This window comes from Neodiprion fabricii, chromosome 2 (genome assembly GCF_021155785.1).
Source record: "Neodiprion fabricii isolate iyNeoFabr1 chromosome 2, iyNeoFabr1.1, whole genome shotgun sequence".
Taxonomy (NCBI): domain Eukaryota; kingdom Metazoa; phylum Arthropoda; class Insecta; order Hymenoptera; family Diprionidae; genus Neodiprion; species Neodiprion fabricii.
Genome location: NC_060240.1, coordinates 5830900 through 5848075, shown reverse-complemented (window position 1 = coordinate 5848075; position 17176 = coordinate 5830900). Strand labels below are relative to the sequence as shown.

The following is a 17176-nucleotide window of genomic DNA, read 5'->3' as shown; positions in this document are numbered from 1 at the left end:
TAAAAAAAAAACGTTGCATTTGCTGAAAAGTTCTTTATTTGAATCCCCTACACTGTAAAATATTGTTCATTGATCAATATAATGCATTGAACTGCATTGATTTGTAATCCAATAGAATCATGGCGGCGATATGTGAATGTACCTACGTGCGAGCATCCAAATACGGCATTTTATTGTGAATCTTTACGGGTATGTGATAGCGTATCATTTTGTATGATAGCGAAACTCGATCATTGCTTTTTAGCCTTGTAAAAAAGAATGGTGGCACATTGTTGTCTAATAATAAGTTACTGACTACGTATGTAATTAAAATGTGTATATAAAATTTATTAATTGTTTATTACCGATGCTTGGATTTAGCATTCATTCTAAACTTGTATTAAATAAATTAATTCAGTATAACGTATTTGTTAACTGTTGATATAAATTTTATTTGTTTTTTTTTCTCTCTTAATTAATAAAAAAACTCCACAGGAAAATATATGAATATTAACGATACACTTTCAAATTTATCTTACAAAATAAACACTCTTCAGTAAAAATAGATATTAGAAACAAAACATAATACTCAACAGTATGAAACTTTTTCAGATTCAGATATTTGCTGAGCATGATATTTTATACACACGAAATAACTTTGTTCGTTAAAGAATTCAACCTGAAATATTTTCATAGAATTCGTAATAATGATTTACATCATGATTTCAGCCGAACGTTCAAAGTGATTACCGTGAGGTAAACTCACTTTTGCATATCTAGATTTTTAAAGGTTCTCACAAGGGAACACGATACCATTGCTTCACCATCGTTGTCTGACAATGAGACGTTATGACTTACAGATCTCATTTTTTGCACGCCTTGCTCACGATTTGTGAATCCGGACCCTCCTGTATTTCTGGATGCACTCAACGAATGCGATTCCTTACAACTGCCTCGGTTACTCTGCAACTCACGGCTTGTCCTCCCGCATCCTTGAGCACGCCCCTGGGTATTATCAACATTTCTCGGAATATGATTGGGTATAGAGCCACGATTTGATGTACGACCACGTCTGGTAATCCCTTCTGCATTCACAGAACCTTGATGAAATCCTCTGGCATAATTTTGGGTGTCACGAGCCGGCCACCTCGGAGTAACATTTGGTGCAGAGCCTCGATTTGTACGACCTCTTTCACTTCTGTTATTCCCTTTCGCATTGACAGAACCTCGATGATAATCGTGGAAGCTCTTTGCCGTTGGTTGACTCGACGTGTGTAATTCAGATGTAGAGATTGAAGGTAAATCTTTACAATTCCTATTACAGAGCTGCACTGTGTCGTTCAATATTTCCATTTCATCATCACTGAAAATTGTCGACTTGGTTTGTTTTACGAATGCAATTTCTTTTGCCAATACATGGTATATATTCACTTTGTATCCACGGAATAAATCAAAATGTTCCTGAAATGCGAAAAATCCAAATGTTAAAATTATTCATATAATTTTTTGGTTTTATGATTAATATTAAACGTGAACATTTTGAAATGATTCATATCATATGTTCATATTTGGAATGCATTGATAATGTCTGTACATTAATTACATACCCTTAGTGCCTTAGCATTTGGTTTAATTTTTATAGCATTGGTAATATATTGACATGCATTTAAAATGTCCTGCATTTCAAAGAGATAATGCGATCCAATTGTAATGTTTATCTGTTGTTTTACATGATCAGAGTCTTGTGCGTATTTATTCAACAATTCCAACATGTACGGTAGTGGATCCCAAACACCTTCAACGATTTTCTTACATTTCATGTATTGGCACTCTGCCGCAAAATTTGTGCCCTGTATTGCTGCTGTATAATATGGAAGGGCAGCCTAGAAATTCAATCAATAATTATTAAACGGTTATTCTTCTGCTTTTCACGTATCTATGGACAATAATATTTTAGATATTATATTTTTCGTAATTTGCAATGATACTTTGGTTTAAATCAATGCAGAAAACACCCAGCTGAAATATTAATAAAGCAAATAAGGACGGATTGGCATTTACTGGACATAATTTATAACCCATTACTTCAAAATTTCTGTTGCACTTTTCCTCATATATACCCATGTAGTGTGCATATGCCGGAGAGTTAGGCATCTTTTCAGCTACAAAATCCAAACAATTTTTTGCCAATCGACATTTTTTCATTCGTATAAAACCAAGGGCCAATTGCAGTTGCACTTTGGTGCAATTCGGTTTAAGAGCATAAATTTGCTCATAGATTTTATTAGCTTCATCGTAGTTTCCAGACTCTCGATACATTTGAGCCAAAGATACACCGAACAAAACTCTTTTTGAAATTTTGTAAGCTGTCTCGAAGGCTTTTGCTTCTTGTTGATTTGGCCAGTTAGCTAGAGAATTATCCCTCCTTCTCAATCTTCTGTAATTTTTTCCCAACAAAAAATACCATTTGCCATTGTCAGTTTCGTATTCAATAGCTTTCTGTGCATATGTTATCGCCTCCAATTTATCGGTTGCATTATACAGTGACCAGGCTAAACACTTGCATCCATTCAACATAGCCAATTCCACGTTATTCATGCCATCAATAGGACAAATCCTCTTCAAAAGGTCATTCGCTTCTTTCAACTGTTCCAGCTTCTTGAGCACATGGTATTTCGTTCCAATTAAAATATGTTGTAAAACGTTTTCTACGTTTACAAGTGTTTTCCTGGTATTAAAAGAGAAAATTTCAGTAATAAAATGAAGCATGAATAGTCAGTAACATTACTGTAACGATGCATGTTTAGGAAAAATCGTTACTTCGCACCTTTAGAAATGTATGAAATTTGGTAAACCATGATAAACAAAACATACTCTTATTTTGAAAAGCCAACTTCCTTAAAGTTATTCTAAAATTGTGCATTTATGATTTTTTCACTAGATGTTTCGTTACATTAACGTTACTATCTTCAACCTCATATAATGTAATTTGGTAAGCTTGACCGGTTTTATAACCAGTTCTGGTAAACTATTTAAATAAACATATGGATCAGTCAAAAATTAAGGACACGCAAATATTTGAAATATCTGAAGCGATCCATGTGAATTCACTCTGAAGTGCAACAAGCCACAACATATACACTTATGTTGGTGATACTAGATTGTTAAAACGGAAATTTGGGTACAAACTTTTCTTTAATATCTGTCAAACACTTTTCAGCATCCATAATGCATTGGGTGGCAGCCGACAGCTCATCATTTAATGTATTTTCGTACACTAGCAAAAGATGATATATCACTACAAATTCTGGAAAATCGTCTTGTATATCAGTAACAGTTTCCAAACGATATTCGATTGTGTCCAGTATTTTAATTCGATTTTTAATAGTATCCTCCATGTCCCAAGTGAACGGACAGCTGAGTTCCATTCTAAATTGACGATTCGTATCAATTTCCAAACTTTCCTGAGATGCAGAGGAAACTACTATAAAACATTAAAAAGTTATGCCAGCATTATTAATTATTCTGAGTCTTCTTGACGAATATGGTGAACTTCGATTTTATTGAGACATCAATATAAAAATTATTCTACCTAAATTAATTACGTTAGCCCGCGAAATGTCAACAACATAGCCACCTATATACTATAACCTGATCATTATCGTACAAAGTTAGAAAAAAAAAAAGTCGAAGCTTTACATTCACACAAAGCCACGAATTTCGATAGAATACTTTTTGTATTGAAAAAATTCAAGGATGCTCATTTTTGTTTGAAAACGCGTGATCCAAGCTTCACTGCGCAGAGGTGGTTAAGTACGTACATACATACATGTAGGGACCACGCAGAGTAATGCTTACTGTTGAATATCGAGTCGCTTAAATGTAAATTAAAATGTTGATTAAATACCTGTTTCTCCATCCGTGGTTATATCACTCATGATTCCAAGTTTTTAGAATTGTTGTAACGCTTGAGCTAAATAATATCCAAATCGACCCAGCGAATCACGTGTGCATCCTGCGTCATAGACATGCATACACGAAAAATGGGAAAGATGGGGATTCCCCGTGTATTTCCGAGTTACCAACGTTATTCATTGCAGTGCTGGTTTATCTCACACATACGTTAAATATTGGTATCTAAAACTCGGGTGGAAGGCAACAACTCTCGACGGTGCTGCACTCTACGCCAGTTTTCACCGTGGATTCTAATTCTAGGGAACCCACACTCCGTTCATTTCAGTAATTTCAGTTCAGTTCGGTGCCATTCGGTGCGAGCACCGTGGCGGACACGGCAGAACCATAGGCAGACACGAATTACGTAGTGAGTAGTGTGTGGTAGTGAGCTCAAAGATGTGGCTAGGTATTTAGAGGTTCCCGCGGGTTTTTCATGAATTCTAAACAGTTCTGTGATATCTGATTTTGCAATTGTGGATAAGTGAACATAAAGGCTATAAAGTGATCCGGTGATAAAACTCGACGAACGTGGAATTTTACTAGCTAATGTCAACAGATTTTTCATAGCAAAAACGGGTGAGTAATTTTCAAATCTCGGCATGTTTACATCTGTATAATATATGTGCATTGAGCCGCGTGTGACCACTGAAACGTAACCTATTGACAGAGTATTAAAGTTTTGAATTTCACGCAAAGTTGGGTAAATATTATTGAAGCGTTATATTTATACCCTTTTTAGAAAACTTCTTGAAAACAAGTTTCGGAATATGATATATTCGAAAAATGGTCAAAACCATGTCAACGGTTCAATTTCGATGTATTATCGCTCACTCTGTAAATGAATATTCTACAAATTATTTAAACAATAAGTATTTTATGATGTTATTATCAAAAATATATCTTAGGTATGATTTGTAGAATATCCATTTACAAATGAAATGTGAAAAATTTTTGAAAGTTGGCGTAAAAAAGGAAAATGTTCAACCATATGAGCTCTCTCTAAAGTTGTTAATAACTGAGTTTATAAATAAAAAATATTGGTTTTTGAGTTTTGTTTGTACAAAGCAAATATCGGTTCAATGAAATTGAACTCGATCATCCACATTTTCACATTTTAAACCTTTTTTTCGCATATTTTTTGACTCGACCGACTAACAATAGCCAAAAATTACATGCATGTGAGTTTGAATGAATCCCCGAAGGCTCGATGATGGAAGTGAATCTTATTTTTAGAATCACTGAATAACTTTATTTTATTTATTTTGTCTTGACAAGGAATTGTTATGTGACATACATTAGTTGTTTTACAATTAAAAATCAAACATTACTTATCGTACAGTATATTTAAATAAATTAAAGCGATACATATTAGTTTCACTTTATTACTCCTATGTTTGATTAATCTTTTCATTTTCATAAAGTTAGAAATAATTAATCACTCCGGCAAAACCGTTTCTAATCAAATCCTCTGATTGGCATAACTGTAGGCGAATGTCCAGATTTTCAATCATCTTGCATAGTAAAAATCTTTCACTATGATTTCTTTCTCATGTAATTGGAATATTTAAATGTCTCGCCGATTATGGATGAAAGTTCGCGCTTCATCATTATCGATACATTAAGACTATTTAAACAAAATAGACTACTAACAAAAATTTGAAACAACTGTTTAAGAAATATTCGCATTTAAAATTTCAAGGATAATGGAGAAAATCTTGCTGCAAAATGTAATTTGCATAATTTTTCTGTGCATATTATTTAAATCACGTGCGCGACAGAAATATTCGTATTTTTGCCAGGCATCTACAATAATCAACATATCGTTGTACGAATTTATCTCTGCATACGAGTATTGCACCATTGGCGCTATTTGAATCATAGGAAATAGATGCAAACGTCATTGCAACAGTTTATACACTATTTGGATAGTAGTAAATATAAATGCAGAGTAAAGCGGAAGATATTGAGTAGCTAATAATTCACAAAAAATAACCACCTATCGACAGTTACTTTATGTTACTACGGATTCTTATACCTAAACAATAGCATCAGTCAAAATTTAACAAATCAGCAAAGTCCCCCTTCATACTCATCTTCCGGCTCTTCTTCTTTTGTTGAACTTTCTTTTGGCTCTATGACCGGATTTGCTTTTGGATTGCCTTGACCGACTTGTCCGCTAGCAACGTCTGCAGCATTGTCTTCCTGTTACAAAAAAGAATATATCGTCTTTAACAATTTATGGTGATAAACCTTACTTCAGATGAACACATCGAGAGTTGTACTCAACAGCTGGTCACAAAATGTAACTCGAGCCCAGCGACTATTACCTGATTAACTTCAGCCTCAACCGTCGCTTGGCTAGTAAGTTTGGTAGCATTTGGCGATATGTAAGAAGCTGCGGCATTCGGTCGAACACCAGCCGGTGGAACTGCATATTCTACTTGCGGCAGAGGAAGCCCTCTTGCTAATTTGGCGTATTCTACATCCATGTGTTTGATGAAAGGACTGTTCAATGCTGACCTTGCAGAATCTGCATCCTCGTTGTCGTAGGCCTGTAGTAGCATTTCCAGAGTTTGTACCTGTGGAAAATGCCAATTTTACATTATTATACGTCCTTTACATGCCTTAATTAATAACGATTCCTTTAGTCTACTTGCCTCGGGAACGTCGCAGTAGTTTCCCCATTCTTTGAACGCCTTTTCTGCTGCCACTTGATCCCCTCTGGCGAGTTGAACCAATACTAGTGCTACCGCTAGTCGTCCTACAGACGGAGTGTGATCTATCTGTTGATGCATTCCAATCTCCCTACGAATCGCGTCTGCAGCTTGATCGTACATTTTTAGTTTTACTAGAATTCTAGCTACTTTGCTCATGTATTCAGCCGCTTGTCTCGGACTGTCTTCACTCTATAACATTTTATAGCCGTATTATTTTTTAATCTCTAACGCTGGAAATACTATCAGGCTTTTTGTCATTATGAAATTATTTCTTATACCATAACAACATCAGCTGCACGCTTGTACAACTCCAGAGCTTGTGCGGGTTCAGTAGCTTCCAATAATTTAGCTGCTTTATCCAGTACCGAAGCACCTGATTCAGGTGAGCCGTGTTGCTGATATAACGAACATGCAGAATGTGCCAATTTCGGTACTTCGGTTAAATTTCCTAATTCCTTGCACACTAGAAGTGCCTGTTCCATACTCCTACACAACATTATTAGTCATTTTATTTAGTTTATGAAACCACTATTTGTATGCTCAACATTTTTTTTTTGAAGGTGCTTATGCAAACTATTTTTAGAAAGCCTTTTATACTTATGAAAACGGATATTTGTTTTATATCAATTCCGTACAATTTGGGAGTAAAATCATAGCCATGGCAAAGAATGCTAAGACTAGATCTGATCTAGGTTTGATCTAGATCTGGATCAAATTAAAACGAATATGGTTCGGTAAATTATTTTAACACTTGAGATAATTGTTTGAAAGAAAAACAATGCTGATTTGCATACAATGGTTTTTATCATTCTGTATTTGGAAAATATTTTTCATTTTCACTTTTTTTCATCCACTTGATAAAATACCGTATGTCCAGTTTCTATAAACCAAGCATCGTTTTCCAAGTTTTAAAGTCTGCTTGAGTCTTTGAGTCAATTGGCCATACTTACTTTGCAGCGTGAAACCATCTATTAAACTAATTAAGGATTTAACTATAAACCAGAGAAAAAATTGTTTCGTCGAAACAGATGAAAACTGTGACGCATGATCTGCATGTTTTATACTGATCAAGAACTTTCGATTTCGACATAAGAAAATTATGTACAGAATTCATTGTTAATGAAAAAGTAAACCATGAAAATTTAAAAAAACACTGATCGATGTTTGAAAGGATACGATCTGTTCTGTTTGTGACAGTCTGAAGCCTTCATTAGGCATTCCTTGCACTGTTGAAAAGCTTTTGCATTTCGAAAACAGGTGGCTGTTGAATGGAAGGAGAAGATTAAATATTGACAGTAATGAGACACGCAAATATATTATCGCATGGTATATTTACCCGCATGGGAGTATTCATCAGCAGCGATTTCAAAATCAGGTCTCCACTTTAAAAGTGACGTTTTTAAACTAGGGGAGAAAATTAATAAATTATTATGATCTAAATTAATGGTACGTTTTTACTGGTTAGGGAGTTAAAATGATCAAATTCTTTTCTAATTTGGATTGATGTACTAAGAAAAAAATCTCACCTTTTTTCGGCCTGCCGAATGTGGGCCATTCCTTCCTCCATTTTCGACATTTTTCTCAAAATGTTGGCTCACGTTTGTAAAATCACTTTGTTTTTCCGCAAAAATATTACTGTCAAATTTTCTTGTGTCAAATCAATTCAATCCGTGAAATGCAGACGACGTATTCCGTACTACGAAGCAGAAACCTTGGGCGTGTTCGTAAACTCATTTGAAAATGTCCTGACAATGAGTCACGAAAACTAGACGAAAATATGGTACTTTGTAAAATCCTGTAGATGGCGTCTCAGGATCGCATGATGGATAAAAAAAAAAAAAAAAAAAAACATCACCCTACCGCGAATGAAGTTTATGGAGCGAATACACGACATGTTTATATTTGATTTTCAAATTCACAGTCGCGTCCCTCGGTGATACAATAATTACTTATAAAATCTGATTGAAATATCGGCGAAAACGAAGTAAAACTCAATTGAAACGTCACCACTTGCTGATATTCTACTTTTTATTTACCTTCCGTTGAAAATCATTCAATCGTAAAAGCTAAAGGTAAGTGCATCAATTTTTCTAATCACGTTGTCTAAATTCTCGGTATCGTAGTTTTTATAACCTCAAAATTTCTCTCACTTTTTTCGACGAATTTTCTGCCATTGTAAAACGTGTTTTAATATTTCACGACAATATAATTTTGAAATTCTCTCTTCGCGAATTAACGAATAATGCTTCACCTCAATAGATGGCTGAGAGATTAGAAGACTTGAATCTCCCTAATGCTGTTGTAACAAGAATAATTAAGGAATCTCTGCCGGACGGAGTCAATATTGGCAAAGAAGCACGAGCGGCGGTCGCAAAAGCTGCTTCGATTTTTATATTGTACATTACGTCAACTGCCAATACAATCGCTAAAAAAGGAAAAAGAAAAACTATCAGTGGTACTGACGTTATTCAAGCTATTGAAGAAATTGAGTTTGACCAATTTCTTGAACCGCTCCAAGAGGCATTGGAAAATTTCAAAAAGTCACAGAAGGAAAAAAAGGATGCGACTACAAAGAGAAAACAACAGAAGAAAGATGACGAAGAAGTGGAAGAAATCGTTTGCGAAGACGCTGAGTAGCTTCTACTTTTTTTTGCATTTTTTACATTCACACACTATTTAATACATCGGATTTTTAACTTAAGTATATGTATAGGCTGTGTGTATACCACAATTTATATTGAATAATATAAGAATATTTTTTTTTTTCACTCAAATCCTGATTATTATTATTATTTTCCCCTCGAAGTATCTACTTATGTTTTATTACTTTCTCCTTTTCCAAATTGACATTATCATAAATCGTTAATGTGACACCTGTGCTTTTACAAAATCATTACTGCAATACATTTTGTACAACTGGGTCATGTGATGGAAGGGTTGCATACTATTCTGACAAAGTTTTGGTGAGTCACCAGGCTTCCGCTTTTTTGAATTGTATCACGAATTCAATAGTTTGTGGCATTGAATTGTATGACGAACAATATGCAAACAGTCTCAGAAAATTTTATTAATTGTATATAAGACAATATTGGTGTGAGAGTAAATAGATTACATAATATTTATGCAGAAATCGTTCGTTAAAGTGTGTATCTCAATGGGTACATAATAATATACATAGTAATATATATATACATATATATCTAGTTTTCTTTTTTTTCATTCAATATCATTAGATCAATAATTGAACAATCTTGCAAGCTTACAGTAATGGTAGGTATAGACTATAGGGTTAAAAAACATTTACTCCGCTTGTTCTAAAACTCCGTTTGAGAATAAGAAAGATTAGCAATGTTCTTTCTATGTGGATTTTTAAATCAAGTGCAGAATGTGCGGTATAGGAAATGACTACAATTCGATCATTCTATGCTAAATTAATGGAATTTTTCATTTCACTACAAACAGTGTTTAGTATTCTGTTTACCAATAGTAGTGAGTCTAATCAATTAGAGACATGCCTATCGAATCCATATTTCGTTCTGTAATATTGGTTTACTTTGTGTCTTCTCCTTCACTATGTTATAAAGTTATATCTTATGCCTAGCTTATATCTCAGTTCCGTTTACTTACTTTACATAGGTAAACACATCGCAATAATATCTTATATGTAAGAATTAATTGTATGTGTATATATGGCACTTTATGTTTACAAAACACGCAAAGAAAGACTAGCATAAAATTATTGACTACTCAAGCTACTATTTCTTGATCAGCGCTGTTTATTAAAATTGAACGAATTCTAATTATTTCTAGTAATCAAAGAATTTTTCATCTGAATTAACTGCGATGTATATATATAGCGCCGCCTTCCAATAGTTAGGCATTCTTAACGAGTAGTACCACTTAAATGTTATTTAGCAAAAATTTACCATTACTCGTAGTTTAGAATAATTTCGGATCATTTTCATATCCTGCATTAGTAATTGTATTCATACTTGGCTTTACTATTCATATTTTAACAGTAGTTTAGAAACTTTTAAGGACATTTAAATTCTTTAATATCGTTCTTTGAGAAATGTAATTTTGATAGAAAAATTTATAAGCAAATAGACATTAAAAATTCTATATCAAATGTATATAAATATTATACATAGATATTTATGATTTGCATTTTCGATAAGTGCTCATCAACTTGAATCATAGATTTTGGTTGAAACTTGTCCAATATTTTGATACTTAACTTGAGAATGAAATATACATCACCATGAAAAATATTTTATAATAAAAATTGTTTGTCTTGCACATTCAATTCTGTCTCTATTTCAGTACACAAAGAAAGAAAGAAATCTGTAGAAATAACAAGACATTATCCAAGCATTTTTATCATTGGCTTTCTGAGATGTTCACACTATTTTCAAATACTGGATAAATATGCAATGATTTTCTTGGAAACATCATGTTCTCTTGAGCTTCGCACATTAAGTCTAGTCTGTATAGTGATGCAAATATGCAAATTTTATCCAAGGATCTACTTGCATCAACCGTTATGGTTGATATCTATTGTGTTATACAATAGATATTTTAAAATAAAAGATAGAATATTTTTACAAACCAACTTTTATGTCTTCATAATACAAAACAGGGGTATGGCGTTGTTTTCTTTCACACTTTGCAGTTCACCAAATCGTCTGACTAATTAAAACATTCTTCAAATGTTGTGCGAGTTTTGTAGAACATATCGCTGTGATCATGTTGTTAAAACTCGTATTCTACGCTCAACAACACTGCGACACATTGGACACTCCGTTGCTACTTTATTCGCACATTCTGTGCAACAGCACATGTGTCCACAGGGAAGGAAAATAACTTGACACTGAAATATGCAATGAAACAGGTTGTCGCATTACAAGGAAACATGTTAAATTTTCAATTTTGAAACTGAATATTATGAAACTCACAGCCATGTCGAGGCAGATAACACATTCCGTGGAATTTATGCCCTGTGAATCTTCGTTTTTATCCATCTTAGAACTTGTGCCAACTTCGTCTTCTGGAGCAGACGGTACGACAGATGGTATCTCGTGCAAATGCTCGCTAGCATGCAGCTTTTTCTCTGCTAGATAATTTTCTGTAGCTAATATGATTGCTGTTCGATCATTTGCGCTCTTGATTCCAACCTGTGAAAAAACAATTGCCAAATTATTCAGTTTTTGAAGTTGATTTCGATTCATAGTTTTCCATTTTCTTTGATAATTTTATGTCCTCACCTCTATTAAATCCTCATGAGTAATATGTGGCAAAAGTGACTGTATTGTACTCAAAAATGGGAGACAATGCATCACTCCTGCAATAGCTAAATGTCTGACTAACATTGGCTCCAGTGTCTCCAGTAAGCCTTGAGGCCTGGTTTCCATGAGTGATTGGTATTGCATTAGCCAGAATTGGCTGCCTCTTCTTGAACTCTTTAATAGTAAAAACGTAAATGTTCAGTTATTTTTGCTCGATACCACAATTACCGCACAAATCTATGCTCAAAACTTGAAAAGTTTCAAATGTGGAAGAAGATATTAAATATATTACTCACATCTGTATGTTGCTGTTGCGCAATTTGATTAATGGTTTCTATTAGCTGTTGTCTCCGATTTTCCTGCTGCTGTAACAAGTCCATAAGAATGATACTCAAGGTCACCCTTTTGTCAGCGATATCATTCTGAAAGAGAAAGTTTCAAATATGATTAATTGGATATTTGCTTTTGTATGTCATAGGAGTTGCAATAATCTAGATAAATTTTCACGGATGATTGCAGTAATTGAATTTCTTACGATCTGCTGGTTTGTTTCTAATTTTCGTTTTTCCAACTCAATGGCGGTGAGATTCGCAAGCTGCGCTTGAACAAGATTAACTTGTTGCACGATACTCCAGGAGCGTGTATCACTGCGTTCAAGTAACGCAGTGACAGCAGCCTTTTGTAGTGCTTCATCTTTACGCAGACTGATTACTAAATCTTGCCTTGTTCTTTCTTGATCTTGTACTATCTGCGTTAAGTGATCATTGTTTCTTACTTCTCTGTAATGAAATTTAGAAATTAATAGTCTCGTGAAATTAAATAGTCTGAAGATAATCAGTTTTTCTTTTCAATGCTTACAAGCCCAGTAAAGATTGGGCAGTATAATCACGGAATTTGGTATACTCTTCAAGTTTTTGTTCAGTTAGAAGTTCCTGTCCCAGCAACTCTTCCATAGCACCTGAAAAAATAATATATAGGAATTTTATTTCATCTCAAAATGTATCAGTATTGTTGTACAAAAATCTTCTAACTTACTGAGGGTGTCTTTTGTACGCAAATTGAATTGTGCCGAATGACTTGCCGCCAGCAATTGAACTTCCTCGAGTTTTTCTTTCTCCAAAAGTTCTGCCTGGCTCTGTCTCTCTTCTTCGCTATGATGCAGGAATTCCTTGATCACATTGTCAGCTTCTTTTTCAGCTGAAATATCATTGGAGTATGAGTTTTTATCTAAAAAAATTTTTTTTTATATTACAGTCGTCAATAACCAGTGCTTTACCATTATAGATATAAGATAGCAAGCGTGCCCGATCATTGTCTCTTTCCTGTTGAACCTTTTCGATTTCTTGCTCCAACTGTGTTTGTTGCAACGCCAAATCCTCCAGTAGCTTTGAATTCGTAGTATTAAATAAAATGGAAATTGGATTTCAACAAGTTTTTCTCACCTTTTCTCTGTGAGCTTTTATTGAGGACTGCAATTCGTGCTCATATTTTTGTTGCTCGCGAATATTTTTCTCCACTTCTAAAAGCGCGTGTTGTCGGTGTTCCTGAATTAAATACATATTGTTAGTAGAGTAAATTTGTGCTACACATCAAGCTAATTTCGGCACCCAAATTGAAAGTGCTGAGAAAACAAAACGCTCACATTACTACATCCAAAGAGAAACAAAAAGTGTGCAATGAAGGAATGAATAGCAAATGAATTGATCATTTAAACTGGTAAAGTAAAATTTTCACGAATGATAACGTTCTTACATTTCTTCAACGACTATTTTCAAAAATTTACCTTGGGTTACCGAATATGTATAAAATATGAAAATTGAAATAGGTAGTTATGAGTAAATATTAATTATGTATGAATAGTGAGCAATAATTTGGAACCTACAATGTGCGATAAGCTATGAGGATAATGTTGCAATGAAAAATAAATGAAGCTTACGAACAACGTAAAAACATGCCTTGTTTTTTTCTAACTTCATTAACGTCGCCTAAAAATGGAAAATTATAAAATGATTAACTATGGCGGTGCAGTGGTTACAACATAGATCCATCGATGAAAAATATCAATAAGTTGAACCTGAATATCATTGTCTACATTCTGATAGCTCATTTGTCTATTTTCAGAGCTTGAATTTCGACTGGTGTTCGTTGTTTGGATACAATTTTCCGGGGTGTATTCAACTCCAGATTCCTTAGCCAGAAAAGCAACTATCACAACAACGCCACCAGAGATTACGTCCTGTGGTGGGTAAGAAAGTTTCAGTCCTTCAATTTTTATCTCTGATAACAACTGTGAGTAACCTAGTGATTTTGGTAGCTTATCGAGGTGTTTGTTATGGCTTATGTCAAGCACGGTGAGCCGGCGTAGCTCTCCCATTGGTTCCGGTAAATATTTCAAGTTATTTTGAGCGACATTCAGAACTGATAAATTTGTTAGATTGAGTATTTCAATTGGTAACTTCCTGATCGTATTATTTTGTAGATACAGTTCCTGCAAGCAAAAAAATAATCAACAATTTACATTCGTACTGTACGGTTGTGGAGTATCCACATTTGTTAGTGACATTATCGATTTCTCATTGAAAGAACCACTATGAATTACTTTTGATAAATTGAGTACATACAAAATTTATTACTCATATAATAAAAAAACGTTTATGTCACTCATAAAGATATAGGGTTTTGGGAAAGTTATTTCTGTCATTTATTATTGTTATTGGCAACTGACGATGGTTGGCTAGATCAAACAAATTGAAGGTTTTTACAATGATAACTTGGTTTTCACAAAATTTGTAGAATCCCAGGCGTTTACTTTAACAAATTGATTTTATAATAATGCTAGAAAAAAGCCTATATTTGAGTTGTTATTTTTATTGCACGAAGAAAATGTAATTCTAAATAGAAGAAAATTTTTAACTGAGAAGAATGACGTTTTGCCGATTAGCGATTTTTAGAAAGCTTGAATGTCTATTCACATCGCTGATTTCTTTTATGTACCTGAACACTTTAATTGATCAAGCTTGATCTAAACAAGTTCCAACAATAAATTAATAGATTAGCACAATTTTTAACCATAATTTTACTTGGTTTCATTCACACCTCCGGAATTTATAATCGTAACTCACTATCAGTGGCAACTCGTGTTTTTGATCAAGCTTGCTCGATTGAAATTTCAGACGCATCCTTGGAATTATCAGAGTTTAAAAAAAAATGTTCACAAGGTGACTGAATCTGCATTTCAATAAATTAGTAGAGCGAGTCGCAATCGCGTTTTCCGAATTGCATTAGATTACCTTGAGCGATGTAAGGTAAGCTATATCGCTCGGTAAAAAAGTAAAGCAGTTGTCGTGTAGATCCAATACTGTGAGAAGGGATAGATCGCTTAAGGCACCACCTCCTGACAGCGAACTTAACTTGTTGCATTGCATCCATAGAACTTTTTTCCTAAAGACTTTACACAGAGAATATATACCAGACGGAACATTCTTCAGCGCACATTCCGATATATCAAATACCGGCTCTGGATTTTCTCGAGCCTGGAAAAAAAAACATTATGTAAATCTTACATAAATCGATCATTTTTTTTTGTGTAATGCAACTTGCATAATTTCTCGTTTTCCCTTCTGCTCTTTTTTCCTTGCATTCACTCTTTTCGACATCTGAATAAACAACTCAATTACGTCATGACTCATAGGTTTATTATCAACGGTTAATGAAATATGTGTGTCATTAGTTTGTACGTTATTTTTATTCGTATATTTTCACTTTGGAATGGTTAAATATTAGCGCGCAATACGACAAATCGTGATGTCGCTTTTCCAAAATAACAGCTAGCTGATCGTTGTTTTCAATCTCGAAATGTATAAATACTGATGCATAAATGTAGAAATGCTTCTGAAACGAAAGAAACGACACTTACCAGATACAATTTGTGTTCGAGGCGAGCTTTGTAGTCGACTTGGACTTTATTTCCATATTTTCCCAAATTTGACATGATTGATTCGATGTGAAAGCAGCAAAAAAACATGACGAATACACCTCAGCACGTGTCATCGTGCCATTGCAATGAATTTAAGACATATCTGGGATTCTGACATTTAAGTTTATTACGTTTTTCTTCAAATTAAACCAACACTCACGATGACTCCCCTCTTCTTTCTCCGCCCTTCCATTCGCAGCGTTTATCAACATGCATAAACCTAGCGTAAACCGCATTAAAATTCTAAGTACAAAATATCTAAACAATAACCGTTTTCTGTTGGTAATTTCTGAATTCCTCATCTTTGATCGTTGATAATGCAGGATTTCACAGTCTTATCGACTACCGGTATTACAGTTGTTGTTTGCTAATTTTCAGACTTACCAACAGATGGTATCGGTATTCAAACATTTTCTTACTTTCATCTTTCATTCCCAAATTATCAGAAATGATTCTTTGTAAATTTGAAATTTATACTGAATAATTTGGTAATGCTGGTATCAATGCTGAAAACATTGAGCTTGACATTATATACAATCAATTAAGCAGCGAACCCAATGTTCTTCGGCTGAGATTTATTTTCGGGATAACATCGCAGTAAATTCGTAACAATCAGTATAGTGATGGGGATTAAAAATCGTATTGTAACAACGAGTCAACTGTTTTATTGAGCAAGGCGATACTTCAATTACAAAATGAGTCGAGTGGTAAAAATCTTTATACAAATAATAATAATAATAACAGCAAAGACACGTATAATATACAGTATAATACTAGATTCGGGTATTATAGAATGTCATTCTCAGTTTTTCTTTCTTTCTTTTAAATGAATGAATAAATTCTTGGCAAATTGTTATACAGCTACCACATCTATATTATATAATAATATAATATATTAGTAACAACAGTCTCTACACTTCTACAGTGTTGCGTATGTATGTACATACATATGTACATATCTAGGTATGTACGTTCTAAAAATAGGCAGTTTTAAACCAAAGCTCGTTACCGCTAATTTTCAATTTGATTTTTTTTTTTTTTTTTATTACCTCAATCTCTTTTCATCTTCGAATTATCCACTTCCAACGCACCCAACGAGTTTTACCACGCTCGAGAATTTTTCAACGTATACATAGGTAATTTATATATCTATGTTAAAGCGATTGATGATATTAGAAGTGAAATCGCACGGTTCTACTGCGTGAATTCGTATTAATTTGTACGCATTGTCGAAACAAACACGTCGTACGTAAAACAAAAATTAA

The 17176-nt window shown here is 33.9% G+C and overlaps 5 protein-coding genes across 10 annotated transcripts in view; 2 read left to right on the top strand and 3 right to left on the bottom strand.

Moving 5' to 3' along the window:
- Positions 1 to 433: 433 nt before the first annotated feature.
- LOC124176461 lies at positions 434 to 4068 on the bottom strand. 2 transcript variants are annotated; one of them, XM_046557799.1, is made up of 5 exons: positions 3887 to 4068; positions 3169 to 3463; positions 2065 to 2707; positions 1587 to 1862; positions 434 to 1440 (listed from the first exon to the last, which is right to left on the bottom strand). In XM_046557799.1, the coding sequence occupies exons 1-5, from the start codon at positions 3915 to 3917 to the stop codon at positions 742 to 744; spliced, it is 1944 nt and encodes a 647-aa protein (XP_046413755.1). In that variant the 5' UTR covers positions 3918 to 4068; the 3' UTR covers positions 434 to 741. The 2 variants fall into 2 exon arrangements, with proteins under 2 accessions (XP_046413755.1, XP_046413756.1); XM_046557800.1 differs by having other exon boundaries at positions 3169 to 3460.
- A 149-nt stretch (positions 4069 to 4217) lies between these two features.
- Positions 4218 to 17176, top strand: part of LOC124176969 (uncharacterized protein C1orf112 homolog) — a 32453-nt gene continuing 19494 nt past the window's right edge. The window contains exon 1 of the mRNA XM_046558918.1: positions 4218 to 4509. The gene's annotated coding sequence lies outside the window, so the exon portion shown is untranslated. The remainder of the gene's footprint in view (positions 4510 to 17176) is intronic.
- LOC124176972 (gamma-soluble NSF attachment protein-like) lies at positions 5157 to 8371 on the bottom strand. 2 transcript variants are annotated; one of them, XM_046558928.1, is made up of 8 exons: positions 8177 to 8371; positions 7987 to 8054; positions 7827 to 7911; positions 7601 to 7618; positions 6929 to 7136; positions 6591 to 6839; positions 6261 to 6512; positions 5157 to 6135 (listed from the first exon to the last, which is right to left on the bottom strand). In XM_046558928.1, exons 1-8 carry the CDS (start codon positions 8224 to 8226, stop codon positions 6001 to 6003), a joined length of 1065 nt encoding a protein of 354 aa, XP_046414884.1. In that variant the 5' UTR covers positions 8227 to 8371; the 3' UTR covers positions 5157 to 6000. The 2 variants fall into 2 exon arrangements, with proteins under 2 accessions (XP_046414884.1, XP_046414885.1); XM_046558929.1 differs by lacking the exons at positions 7601 to 7618; positions 7827 to 7911; positions 7987 to 8054.
- On the top strand, positions 8500 to 11344 carry LOC124176974 (DNA polymerase epsilon subunit 3). Its single transcript, XM_046558931.1, has 2 exons — positions 8500 to 8722; positions 8910 to 11344. Exon 2 carries the CDS (start codon positions 8910 to 8912, stop codon positions 9285 to 9287), a length of 378 nt encoding a protein of 125 aa, XP_046414887.1. The 5' UTR covers positions 8500 to 8722; the 3' UTR covers positions 9288 to 11344.
- Positions 9790 to 16110, bottom strand: LOC124176970 (E3 ubiquitin-protein ligase LRSAM1-like). Of its 4 annotated transcripts, none has more exons than XM_046558920.1 (13): positions 15852 to 16110; positions 15226 to 15468; positions 14010 to 14423; positions 13876 to 13920; positions 13378 to 13479; positions 13212 to 13320; positions 12971 to 13132; positions 12794 to 12893; positions 12471 to 12714; positions 12232 to 12357; positions 11915 to 12109; positions 11606 to 11824; positions 9790 to 11520 (listed from the first exon to the last, which is right to left on the bottom strand). In XM_046558920.1, exons 1-13 carry the CDS (start codon positions 15957 to 15959, stop codon positions 11395 to 11397), a joined length of 2193 nt encoding a protein of 730 aa, XP_046414876.1. In that variant the 5' UTR covers positions 15960 to 16110; the 3' UTR covers positions 9790 to 11394. The 4 variants fall into 4 exon arrangements, with proteins under 4 accessions (XP_046414876.1, XP_046414877.1, XP_046414878.1 ...); XM_046558921.1 differs by having other exon boundaries at positions 13891 to 13920; positions 15852 to 16109; XM_046558922.1 differs by lacking the exon at positions 13876 to 13920 and having other exon boundaries at positions 15852 to 16109.